Source organism: Loa loa (assembly GCF_000183805.2).
Source record: "Loa loa unplaced genomic scaffold supercont3.33, whole genome shotgun sequence".
In the NCBI taxonomy this organism is placed as follows: Eukaryota; Metazoa; Nematoda; class Chromadorea; order Rhabditida; family Onchocercidae; genus Loa; species Loa loa.
The window spans coordinates 4,238-18,347 of record NW_018108213.1 but is presented as its reverse complement, the minus strand read 5'-3'; the positions used below and the strand labels follow the sequence as shown (position 1 = coordinate 18,347).

The window sequence follows — 14,110 nt, the reverse complement described above, 5'->3', positions numbered from 1 at the left end:
AAATTTGGTAAAAAACCCTTCGCTATTTGTTCAGACAACGATATATAGCGATTCTTTATATTTTTTATTACTGTTCGATCACACGATCAAGATTTAATTTACATTATTACTCCGGGAAGTTTTTGTGTGAGCATATACTTTTCTAAGTATGACCATTTTCTCCACATAATTAGATAGAATTAATACTTTGCTTCGGTAACCATTTAGGTCACCAGGTGTATTTATTTATTTGAGCAGCAATAATGAAGTAATGCGAGATTTCATTGTTCAAATTTCATTTCGTGTTTCGAAAAATTATTTGATGCACAATAATCTGACAATTGATGAATCGATTTTTTTTTGGAATTCTGAAAATTTGAGATACTTGAAGTATGTTCAAGAGATGTTGCTGTACCATTCATTAAGCATCCTTCTCATTAATAATAACATTGGAAAGAATTTATTCCCCTTTACAACTGCTTGCATAAGTCAAGTAAGAAGTAAAGAATTCAGCAATTTTCTCTTTAGCAATTTTTTTAGCATTTATATACTCGCAGAGTGTCCTGTGCAGATATACATACTGCCCTTCCGTTTGCACGGCACCAGCTCGCTGTGTTCGCATTTCTTTTATGACATCCAGCACCTGAAATAAGGATTAGAAAGTGCTCTAGAAGTTGTAACACGTCATCCCATTTTCTGGACTATTGGGACTTGAGGAACATCACAACGAAAATGAAGAGACTGAGTAAGATTCGTTACTTAGTTGTAGTCAGGAATGATTTTAATTCCTTGTTTTTCAATAGCAAGAAAAGATCGACTTCATGGTTAATCAGTAAATAAGTGGCTAAAACGAAATCATATCAAAACTTCCTTAGAAACGAAATCAGATTACACCGTTTTTGTTGTGATGCTGCTTTAAAGGACCAAAATAGTAAATCTTACATTGAGATCTTTTCCTTCAAGAAGGATCTTCAAGCAGATCTCGCATGCAACTATTGTTCCCGATCTGCCAACACCTGCCGAACAGTGAATAATCGCTGTGCTCCGAGGCTGATCCCGAATTTGTCGCAGTATTCGCAGCATTCCCATTCCAGAAGTTGGCACTCCGAAATCTGAAATTACTCTTTCGTCTAAGGAGTGAACGGAAGATGGACTATTATTCCTGAAAAGTGCTTCTTAAATTCTTAAAAAGTATTCTTAAAAAGCATTTCATTCGAACTCTCTACAGATTCAAGGTTTTAAGAATTCGAATTTGTTAGAAAGCTGAGAATTATAACGTTTTTGTGTGTTGACGTATTTTACTTCAAATGAATTTTATTTTCATAACCAGTTTATTTTTCAAAGTTTTTTCCCATGAATTATTTTCAAGGTCTGAATTTTTTAAAAAGCTAGTTACAGCCGGAAAACTTGAAAAACACTCAGTGTTTCGGAAATGTATGGAAAATTTTAAAGAATAAAATCCTATATAAAATTCAAGAAAAAGAAAAACAAAACGTCCACCTTACCTGGCCAGTCTAACCATTTAAATAGCGTTAATACAACTGCCGTATTTCCTTTCACATTGACGTTCATTTGAATTGCTTCAAAAACCTGACGAGTTCTCCAGTAATATTTAAAAACAAAATCATCAGACTAAGAAGTTATGGTAATAGTGGAAATGTGACATCCTCCTTAATAATTTCATTATAAAAATAGCTCCCCGAAAAGCAGTTTTGTTCTATGAATTTTAAGAAACCATTAACCTTTTCCGAAGGTGATGAAGTTTTTCGGACGTTCTTGACGATAACCTTCCCGTATTGCTTTGTTTCACCTTGATTCAATGGAAAATATTGGGAGCATTTTTGCTTACCGCATTCTATTACTTTACACAACATGACGATAGTTTTTGGCTTCTCTTGCCAAACTAACCGCCAAAAATCATTTACCGTCGAATCCATTGGGCCCTTCAGCACTTTTATTTTTATAGTGACAAAATCTATAAATTATCAACTATGAAGTTCAACGGTATCCTGCACAAACTGCGCTAACGTACGTCAGGTATACTAGTACCGTCTGCATTGCTGTATGTAGAATCCGTGCTATAATAAATAGGGTAAGTTCGACTGACATCGTTGACCTGTGTTCATAAGAAAAGCTTTTCACACCTGTGTACAAATAAAATTGTTAGGAAGATTGCAGAGCGATGTTCGAACATAATTAGCATGGATATAATCTCTATCCGGAGGTACATTGAACCTATGAAAAGAGACATTCTGCAATTAATTTAAACACACTTCTTTCTTGTGCAACTGCCAGACTTTCTTAATGCTTGCGAGAACATATTAAATGGAAAGAAACATGAAATAGTTGCATAAATGGTAATCAAATTACTTCAATACAACCCTCGTATGATCGTAACAAATGATATTGTTGTATCGGTTGCAATCCTTATTCCGATCAAATGCTGCTTGTGACGTTACTGTCGGCACAAACGTTTTCAGCGTTGCAAACTCTGCTCGTAAACCATCTATTTCTTGAAGAAACGGAACTGTTTTTTGACAAATTTAAAACTACGGAAGCTTTCAATAAATTTATAATTTAGTTAGTGGAATACTTCAATCAGTGGAAAATTTAAATTATCTAACCAACTTCCAGTTATGTTATAATTACACGACAGAATGCAGGTCAGTCTATCGAGTACCATGCCTTTAGTTAAGACTTCACATCTTGGCAAACAGTTTTTTGATATTATTTGGTCAAGTAACAAGAAGGAACAAGTAATTTCCAGTTTTAAAAGTTTTTCGTTATAACACCAAGTGAAGGATCTTAATACTGAATGAAATTTCAAAAGTCTAGTGATCAAAAAAAGACTTCAAATCCTTCACATCAACCTTATGAGGTATCGTTCTTGTTCGATGCACTACATCATTCCATTAATCCCTTATTCTACACATCACAAATCACGAAAAGTGGTGCACCCATTTAAAACTTGCTACGAACCAATATTCGATTCTGTTGGAAGGTTGCACAAAGAAAATTAAATGAGTGGAAATTATCTCTTAACAGCTATTCATTACTTCTACTTATCTAAAAATCACTGTTCTACAATGAATTTGTTCCAAAATTTTTCTTTTCATTTTGAAGGCAATCAAAGGAAACTTGAAGTGAAAGATCTGCCATTTACCATATTTCATTTCCATGTGTACCACTGATAGATCACAGATTTAAATTATGAAATATGAGAAAATCAGTAGTACTTTTAGCAACAGTAGCGAGTGCAAATTTCTCCAATGCTTGATCAGGGCCTGATTTTTTCTTCGGTCTTGTCAATATCGCACCTTCATCATCTTCTACTGTGGCCATCGTCACTAGTTCCTCCACTGTGTTCTCCCTCCTGCTTTTCTTCTACAGTTCTTTCCAGTTATTTTCTGTTTTTTTTTCATTTTTTTACTGCATTTCAAGTTCAGCTATTAAACCGAACGAATGATTCCATAACACTATATATTCATCATTTGCTGTCATCTGTCATTTGACGTTTAGTAAACCGTTTAGCTAATTCAGTTATTCATTGTCTCTTCACCTTGCTTGCACTTATCATAGAAAACTAAAAAATTTTATTAGGCACTTAGGAACTTTTCAGTCGCATCAAAACTGAATTGGTCATCTAGAAGAAATCAGAAAAAGAAACACTTCAAAAAGATCGCCAAGTTGCCATACGTGAATCTCACCATTCGCAAATGTTACGAGTCTTTTGAGCGGGTCAACTCGAACAGACTCAAATAAGTGGAATAGTTTTCACAAAGTTCAGGTGATACTGGTCTTACTTACTTGCTCGGCTATGTTTGGACAAGAATTAGCATAAAGCATGCAAGGTACCCTTATGCAAGACTTGAGCAAGATGCAAGACGCCATTGTGAACCTTCTTTTGCTACTTCACAATATTTCTTATCGTTTTTTTCTGTCCCCATTCCATGTCCATTGAATGGAATATTTCTTCTTTTAAATCCTTCCGCTTCGTTTTCGAGAACATTTCTTATTTTTTTTCCACTCTAGACTCCTATCCTTTCTACCTTGCTGTACAGATAACTTGTCCGACCTCTTTAATTTGCAAGATTTATCCCCAAAAATTCAAATCATTGACGCGCACTGTACAGTTCTTGCCAGTAAAACGTTGGTAGTTCGTTTAGGGTGTCCCCATATGAAAAATGACGGTACTTTCAATCCATAACATCAAAATTTTCGCAAATTTGAAAAAAGCAACTTCACCACCTGGACCATCAAGAAACATCGACATCTGACAAAGAACAAACATCGCTATTGAAACCTCAAACCTATTCAAATTTCTACCTTTAGCTACCCATGAAACTTGTCAATGCTTTAATAGATCCCAGAAAAACTCACCCCTTTGGATTTTTTGCGCTTTACCATCCTGCACTCCCGAAACTAACTTCATCTAATAATGATTTTTCACAACCGTTCAAGTCTTTTATAATGTGCAAAGTGTGCAAATATGAGGCAAAACTTAATGATGTCTCACACGTTAACAAAAGAATTAAGAGTTCATTCAAATCACATTACACACATTTCTGGAATGTTGTATTGTTTAGGATCAACTAAAAAGTAAGCAACTGCAACAATTTCAGAAAATTAGTTAAATTATTATGGTCTGACACCTTCGTAACTCCTACACTGCAGTACAGCCATTACACCTTTTTTTTAAAAATCTACTATATCATTTATATTAGAAACCATAACGAAGCCACTTCAGTGACTTAAAAACCCTGGTATGTAACACTGATTTATTTAACATAAAGGGCATTATTTCGATGTCCTGACAGGCCTACAGCTCAAAATTTCTTTAGTGAATTTTGTTCGTTCATGGCAAAACTTATCGATCGTTAGAAATTTACGGCAGGACAACACAAATTGCAACAGAATTTCTTCAGGAAGTAAATCTATAAAATTTGTCAATAACATCAAATTCAATTAATTACACATAATGACAACATTAAATTGCGACCAGCAAAAATTATCCAACTTCAGTAAATAATAAAATTAATTTGTGGACGACTATTACAAACAATGACTTAAGATCATGACAAAGAACATTTTCCATTCCACTGTTCCATTTTATTATTTAAGATTTCATGGAACCCGCATAAGAAATGTATACAACCCGCGAAGGTTAAATACAAGGAAATTTTTTGAGGCATGACAAGGATTAAACATTATATTGACAAAATTCTCATATATTATAATACTGATCTTAATTTACCATTTGACAACGTGATTGGCAAAATATTAAAGTCTACCTTTCTTTTTTTGACAACTTATAAATAAATCTCACGAAACATTAAATGCAAAAAGAAATAATCTTCAGAAATGGTAGTTTGGAACATAACCATTCAATCACGGATTTTATTCCGACTCATTTGCGTTTCCAAATAAAAGTCAAACATGCATAAATATTTGTAAATATCAAAAATTTTCATTTAATAGGCGGAACAACGGCAAACATATTATCAAGGGCACTGATGATACAGACGGTAAAAACATCTGCATCAGTTTACTTGAAAGTGATGATTTTACTCAAAGTTAACTCACGTTATAATTTAGAGAATCTAAATGCAACAAAACTGGATGAGATTAGTTTTGTTGTTGAAGATTCAGGTGGTGCTCGGTAGATGAATTTGCATTAGCATTCCCATTCATTGTTATTACCTGATTCGCAAAACCATCATTAAATTCCTGCAATGATGAAGTACGCGATCAAATCACCAAACCACGTTTAACTGGTTCTTGCTTTAAGACCAGTAAATTAAATATGTTGCAAAAATAATCCTGCGCATTGCACCCAAAGAGAACACATTGCATGCGATGTACATATCGCACATCGTCTATATCTATAAAGTGATCGATATAATATGTAGAACTCATACTCGGTAATTTTTCTTTTACCGGTAGCTAAAGGTTTTAAACAAATCAAAAATCACATTATTTTTGAAACTGCAGAGTATATACAACAAGATTCAAAGACATAATTTATTAAGAACAACTGCAAGAAATCCATGGTAAGAAGTTTCAAAGATATGATCAATTAAGGAGAATGGAAATCTAACCTGTAGCACATGCTGTCCATTTACTCTAGCTCCAAATGCACGTGAAAAATTACGCCGAATTTGATCATCTCGTCGTCGTCGTTCCTCTGCTAATAACTGTTGACATTCATCAATAACCATTTGTGCTCCGCGATCTTAAAATTATCGGATTCAGATTATTTTTCACTCGATACAAGATTTCAGCATGGGTGTCATTAACCCTCAATCAATAATTACCACCGCAAATTACCACATAAAGCTGTTATTTTATTTTATATTGCACCTTATTAAGTAATAAATAAAAACAGACAAAATTACTGAGAGAATGAACTAAAAGAATCACTTGTGTTATTGCGATGATATTAACGCCACTACACAACATACGAACGTCATTCAAGAAGCAAATGAATAAAAAATATACTACTGTAACTGCATTTTTGTAGCACCGCGATTGCTTTTTCGTACATGTTTACCTTTGACAGCGCCAATCCCTTACGGTATAAGGCTTTTTCATTCGAAGGTTGCACTGACAAAACCTATAAAAAAATCTGTTTCATATGAAATATAGGAAGTCGAATTTCCTATAATTTTCTGTTTTTAACTTAAAATTACTACTGGAAATCTTTGAAAGACTATTTGAATCATTTAGGCAAAGAGAATAACATTGAATACTAACTAATATCTACATACAGTAATTAATATTACCATCACTATAATTCACCTTATCGCAGTATTCCACAGCACGAAGAAAATCGGGTTCTGTACGATTCTGTCCCTTCAAAATGCACGCTGCTAAATTACTGTAACACTTCAGTGCGATATCAGTTGCTTCTGTTTTCATTTCTTCACCCCGACTTGTTGAACTGATTCTTTTACGCCTTTCGCCAAATTTCCCGGCATTCTGCATCTTCTCTTTTTTTTAATTCATCGATATTAGAATAACAACGAGAATATTATGAATAAGGCAAAGAGGAAAAGGTATAATCCAGTCAGACACAAATTGGTCATCATAACCTTCCAGCAAATTTTAAACAAATCCAACAAATTTTTGAAATTCTAAATCTTTTAGCGATATTCAGCGCTGAGGATTGTAAGAAGATAAACTGCATTGTATGAATTCATATAACTTTCTCTACTCATAAAAATGGGATAACTACTATTTCAAACTGTTGCAATACCAAACGCAAAACAAAACTTACTGCTGATTCATCAGCAACATCACTTATATCAAAAACTTTACTACTTCCTTGTGCGCTCCCACTTTTTTCCTGGTCACATAGAGACTCATCTACACTGCACTCCATACGCGCCAAGCCTCAAAAAAAGCGAAACTTCAATAATATTTGATCGCACCAAAGTAAATCAATAAAGTAACAATATTCAATGCAGCATTAATGCAATGATCCGGATTTCACTGCTTCATATCCATAAACAACTTTTACAAAACAAAGAGGACAATTGTTTCTGGCAAAAAAAAATCGTTGCCAAATCTTTTAATTGGCGATCCACTAAACCTCAAAAACCCATTTTCTTTTTTTTTTAAATATTACGTTAGATGTAACTCAAAAGACTAAAAAAGATGAAACAAACAGCCGGCACTAACTCTGCAATCCAAACTGAGAAAGTTGTTGAATCGCTCGAGCACGAAGTAAGCATTGGTGGTATAGATAAATCGCCGCACTGAAATCACAACTTATAAAAATGTCAGAAATTTTCCGTTCTTCCTTATAGTTCAAAAATAATGATTGTCGATTTACGGATGTTTAACAGCACAGCACATGATGTTTACTGAAACTATGAAATTAGAGATAAATGTTAACAATAAGTTACAACTCAAACACGCATTTAAGAACAAAAATAAATGCGTCATGAATCAGGGGAAATGAATCCAAAGATGGTTTTATACATAGCAGAATGCTTGGCCAATTCGATTATTCTGCTGTCAATAAAAAAACGATAAGAATGATTAGCAGCATATTTTACGATCGGATAAAAAGCCTAAACTGTAACCAGTTAAAACTGAAATTTAAAGAATTTTTATAAAAAATGAAGAGACTGAAAGACAGAAAAATGGAAACACATAACAAAGATGATCACTGAAATTCTGCCATTACAGATGAATTAGCAGAATGGAAATGTGAAAAAAGAACTAACGCATAATCTTTCGCACTGTATCGAGCATTTGCTTGTTCCTTGAATCGGTACGCTTCGCTCAAATTATAAGCATCTTGTGCTATCTTATCCACTTTCGACAAGTCAACATTACTTGTCATCGCCACTAAAAACTGTGACAAATAATCGGCTAATAATATCCAACTTCTCTACACTTTACCTAATATTGTCCTATCGGTAACTTCACTTATAGATAATTTTAAAGAAGAGATTAAAGTGAAGAAAAATAACGAATTTGCCACAACATCTCTGTTAATTTCCTTTCATTTCTCACGAGAATAAATATTTCACTTCTTTCCTACTGATTTATCGATGCTTTCACTGTATGCACTGTATGAAGTGTCCAATCATCGGCGACACTACACGTATCCTAGCGACACAAAAACCCCAGTGTTGTCAGCAGGTATCCGTACGTGAACAAATCCGGAATCCAAAAAACGCTGGCAAGAGTCCAAGGGAAGTGTCCTACTCACTGTGCAAAATTTCCATCTCCACCAGCCCCTTCAGGTTGAAAGGCAGGAGTTTAGCAGTGAATCTACTAATAGGTCCAGGTAATTAGCAAGCTATATAAACGAGTGGATATTTCCCAGGATCGCATCATTTTCATGGTTAACCTTACATGGAGCATTTGCACTAATTCTTACAAAGCTATGTATTTATTTGCTTAAAAGTCATTTCGAATACGAGAAATCGTAAACTCTTCATCCCTCCTCATCTCTTTCTCTCCATAATTTTGAGGGAAATGCTACCGTTAAGTTATAGAAGTTGTAAAATTGATTAATGGAGTACGAGCCTAGAAAAGTACAACTGTATGAAGTGTTCAATGATCGGCGATATTTTTATATGCTATACTGACTTAGCTTTAAAGCGTACAAAATATTACGAATTGACACTTGACAGAGTCAAAGGTACCATGAAAGGCAATGAAATGTGAAGTAAACTCTTTCCTCTAAGCGTATCCAGGTAGATACAAGTCTGCAAACAGAGGAGGTGGTCCCCGTCTGATTTGGCTCTAAATGTCATTTCTTTGCAAAATTTTCCAAACAAAGGAAGATAGTAGTAAATAAGTACTTTGGTGCGGATCATGATTAAAATTTTCTTTATTAATCAATAGTAAGGGAGCATTTCAGGACGGCATGCAGTATTCATTGATTTCAAATACTGCCTGACACTCTTAAACCTGTCAATTGGAAGCCATAAATTTTTTGTTCATTTTTGCGCAAATAATAAATTACTAAACAATCAAGTACTTCCAATAATTCAGCAACAAAATATGGAATCGAAATTTCATACCCTTGGTTTCATTTTCTATGCAGTTACATTCACTTTAACTGAAATCAAGAAAAATAAGATTTATCATAATGAAGAATTATGACAGATCTTACTGAATAGGAGGTATGCTTGTTATAACAACGATACAACAAGAAATAATATCACATTATATGAAACTGCTGAACGCCAGAATGAGATCGAATAGCGTTTTTTGCAATTATTTGCGTTGTTGCAAGTGATTTGGCCGTGTCTGACAAGGAATCGGGCTTGTGATTTAGTTAACATTTAGTTATTAACATGATAATTATCATTCCCGGCTTGTAAACAAAAATGTTAAATTTATTTCTACTGTTTATTAAATGGATCATTTTCATGCATAATTTCAGTCAAATTACAAGCATTTAGTGAATCTAATGCTTATATAAACTTATTCACCGTAGTTAAAAATACCAAAAAGCAATCAAAACCTATTTTAAATACATCTGTTCTTTTTGCAATCAAATCTTTTTCTCTTTTATGCGCACGCAATACATGCTTGTTGATTTACAGGAGTTAGGTTATTTCACTTTTACTCGCTGGGCGCTGTAAAAACCTTATTTCTCATTCTAACAATAAAAAAATATTGAAGGGAGAAGCACAATACTTTGAAATGTTTCATTTGTCAAAATGTAAATCTTAAATTGATATCTCTCCAAAATTTACTCGTGCATTTTTAACTTCCATTCTAGTTTTGTATAAATTACTATTTAATTCTTAGCAAATTTGTTTACATCATCATTCTAAATGAACATAAGACATCTGGATGATATCATGAAACACCTTAATAGGTGTCGCTGTTACAACAGGTACAGTGCGTCAAGAAACAAAGCAGCAAAGTTGACGAATAAGTAGTAGTACTAGAAGAAGAGTGACTAATTATTCGCAGTTTGATTAAAATTAATGAAACATTACAGGAAATGTTTTACTCACTTGTATTTGTTGCTACCAAACTTACTGACATGACCATAATAATTTCAAAATTTGTTGACTTTTGTTGTGCTTTATTTGATGTTACAACGGCCATTTATTTTGATAAACTTAGCTCATTCTTATTAAAATAAGATTGAAGTAGAAGACAAGCCATTTTTTCACATCTTATGATTTTAATGGCAATATTTTGTGGTGCCAGTTTCACTGGTAAATTCGGAATACATCCTCAACCAACAACAGCATGCACAGGCAAAAACAGGTAGTATTCGGCACTTCTGGACACACTATATTTCTCAATCGATTCCTAAAGCCTGCGACAATAGTGCGTACACCCACACCAGTAGAAAGCGATACCCCAACAAACCCACACATCCCCCGCTACCAATAATTGCCCTCCCTCCTGGGAGGGCAGCCAAAAATTATTCCCCGGGTCTTGGATAAGGCCCTGGACAAAGATTAGACAGGGACAACCCCTCACTACTAGTAGTCATTGCATCAAGCATCCAATGATCGATCGGTTGATAGAGCTATGGCTATGTAGAGAAAAAAGGGTACTCTCTCGTCTACACATGATGGATATGGACCCGACGATCACTTTCCTTTTGTTTACCAGACGTAGCGAATACAGGATTGATTGCCACAACAGTAGATGAATAAATAGAAAGATGACATATGTCACAGTCACGGTCACAGTAAATATAAAATGTAGCTGCTGATAATGAAAGTGGTGATAAATATGAGAAAGAATCATTGATATCATTTTGTAGAGAGGTTTTGGAGAGCCAAGTGATGTCACTGATTGTAAGTGTTATCTGACTTCATCACATTCGTACTTATGATTGAGATACAATCGTTTCCCTTTTCAGAAATGCAAAGATTTGTAAGCTTGCAGCATTTCCAGGTATTCTTCGCGGTTGCAAATGCAGTGAGTAGGGCATTTTCTCACAGTAAATGGGACCGTAAAGGTCAGAAGCTTATTCTTGTACATTTCAAGAACTAACAGGGGATTATGACACAAATGGGTCCATCAGTGGCGTTGTTTTTCCGAATGCCACTTCAGTCTTCCGGTCATCCATCGACCGCATTCTCAGCTCATCCATGAATTTTTTAGGTCAATTCGTCAGCTTCGTAAAACAGTAATGCGCAGACATGTTCTTTAATGAGATAATTCAGTTGACAGTTGACAGTTTCATATTTTTCCCTTAGTTAGCTACACATTTTATGTAAAAATACTAAGTTCACCACTTCGTTACACCATAATTTTGTAAGTGATCTTTGTTTATCCACATTATGGCACAAACTTCACTCTAGCCATCGCTCGCTTCGAAATGTATCCTTAGCATTTCAAGCTAACTGAAATGTATATTTGCATAAATAACGTTACGGAAGCCGGTAAGTCAACCGCAATGATGGGAATATGCAGGAACAAATCAGGAAATGAAAAAGCGTGAACTAATTTTAACATTTTAGCATAGCTTTTTCGACATTTCCATGGAAGCGATAATCGACAGGAGAATGTTCCAGTTTCAAAAAAAGGAAATAAATTCTGAAAATACATCACATTACTGCATTTGAATATTTCTCTAAGCTTAAGGCATCTGTTTTCTTGCGGAATAGTTAGTTATGTTTTCATAGATTATTCATTTAAAACATAGTTTGCATTTGTTTGTAAATTATACCTCAGACAGTACTTTCTTTTAACGGATAGCTGGATTTGATGCACAGATACAGTTACCTTACACTGCTTGCATATTTTGTAATTTCACGGTATTGAACTATAGAAGAAATAGAAAAAGCTTTAACAGCAAAAACTTCATTTGGTTCTTTTGTTAAAGATTCACCTTTTCCTAGGGAATTTCGAAAAGTAGTTTGAAAATCTTCCAAGATTTTTTCGAAATTTGTTGAAACAAAATAGACTAAAATATATTTTCGAGGAAAATATTTGTCACAAAGAGCTGAGTCACGTGACAATTTCATAACTCATAACAGAGATTCAATACTTTGGAAGTGATATTCTTACTTTATTCAAAATGATATAATGCGAACTGAACATTCACAGTCATTTATAATTGGAGAAGAAGGCATTAATGTTTTGAGCTTAATTGGCTAAAAAAATCAAAGTCATTGAAAATCACACAAGTTTCACATTAACATTGCGGTAAGCCATTCTGATGGGAAAATCTTACTTGGTATATTTTATGAAATTTAGAATCTTCAGAAGACAAAGACAAATTCCGACTTAAATTAGTTTCAGGATAATGTTGGATTTTCGATCCCAGTCGTAGTCGTAGACTAAGTCTAAACAAATCCTATGGAAAATGATCGAAGCATTAGTGAAGATAGGGAACTGTTTGACTTTTCATCCAAAAATTTACGAAATTCAAAATGAATCTCCAAGCGATCTTATTATTTCTCTTACCCTCGTACTTTGTCCCTATGCTGGACAAGTACGAACTAAGTAGCGGAAGCTTCAAAAGTGTTTTGTTAAGAATGAGTGACACAATGGCAATTTGCCGATTATTCACAAAGTTGATGGATAGCTGAATTTCACGATAAATACGGGATGGGTTCAGTTTTGGATCACTCAGTAAAATTAAAATTTAGGAGTTCTTAGAAATGCTAGTGGATAAGAGATACTGAGACATGTCGTAATATCATTGTGATCATTGCGTCAACACCGCATCCATATAGCTTGCAATATTTTTTTCCATAAAGTAAAATTATTTTCAAAGCTATTTTTTGCGTTTCTTAGTTTGGAAAATCTCCAAAATCAAAGCGCAATCATTTTGTAATCAGCAACTACGACGAAACTTCGTTGGAGACAAATAGTACTCTCGATTGATACCATAGATGACAAAAATTAAATATTTGTTTTGTCTGACTAGGAAATTATACACCTTAGTGATCATTTCATTTAATTGTAGGGAGTTTCAAAGTGAGGCGAAGAATACGACCTTATTGCAGCACTGCTTTCCACTAGTCAGCATGGACTTGTTTCGGATTTGAAAACAGAATAGTAATAATCTTCTGTAGAGTGTATTTAAAGCAATTGCAAGGCTACTTCTGGTCACTTTTATTTTTTAACATAGATTCAAATGAAAATTGGACTTTTCTTCATTCACTTGCTTAGCAAAGAATGCGTCAAATCTTCTGGATTTCAAATACAAACGTATTCATGGCGATAGCTTTGTTACGTAGGAATATGAGACCAATTACGAAAGGCTAGAGCAGAAGAATAAGATAGAAGCTAGGTCGGACTCCCTAAGCCACACACGTCATCGTCATCATCATTCTCGCTATCGTCATCAGTGAGGTGAGCCTACTGGTTAAAGGAGGAGTGGAAAAGCGCAGGAGGATTGCGGAGGAAGCGCCAGTGAGTAGCTGTAACATTTGTTCAGCTACAGCGTTATTTCTGAAGCTGCTGCTTCTTGTCTCTGGCATATTGTAACATTCAATCTTTTGTGCTCCTTTTTTTAAACTTCTCTGTGGATACAATTTGATTTTGATTAGAGATGATTAAGCTAATTTCAGACTTAACATTTGAATTCCAAGATTATTGTATATATATATATATATATATATATATATATATATATATATATATATATATATATATATATATATATATATATATATATATA

At 34.1% G+C, this 14,110-nt stretch overlaps 2 protein-coding genes across 2 annotated transcripts; both read right to left on the bottom strand.

The window, feature by feature from the left end:
* Positions 1 to 439: 439 nt before the first annotated feature.
* On the bottom strand, positions 440 to 3,321 carry LOAG_16986 (tyrosine phosphatase; the record flags this gene model as incomplete). The annotated part of the gene is made up of 7 exons (XM_020449642.1): positions 440 to 622; positions 922 to 1,091; positions 1,485 to 1,569; positions 1,722 to 1,922; positions 2,124 to 2,214; positions 2,350 to 2,491; positions 3,216 to 3,321. The coding sequence occupies 7 exons, from the start codon at positions 3,319 to 3,321 to the stop codon at positions 440 to 442; spliced, it is 978 nt and encodes a 325-aa protein (XP_020306778.1).
* Positions 3,322 to 5,604: 2,283 nt separating this feature from the next.
* LOAG_02829 (hypothetical protein) lies at positions 5,605 to 8,666 on the bottom strand (the record flags this gene model as incomplete). The annotated part of the gene is made up of 8 exons (XM_020446141.1): positions 8,520 to 8,666; positions 8,211 to 8,334; positions 7,660 to 7,736; positions 7,256 to 7,371; positions 6,778 to 6,957; positions 6,478 to 6,592; positions 6,078 to 6,211; positions 5,605 to 5,706 (listed from the first exon to the last, which is right to left on the bottom strand). Coding segments are annotated over exons 1-8 (849 nt in total). The 5' UTR covers positions 8,521 to 8,666.
* Between the last annotated feature and the right edge of the window lie 5,444 nt (positions 8,667 to 14,110).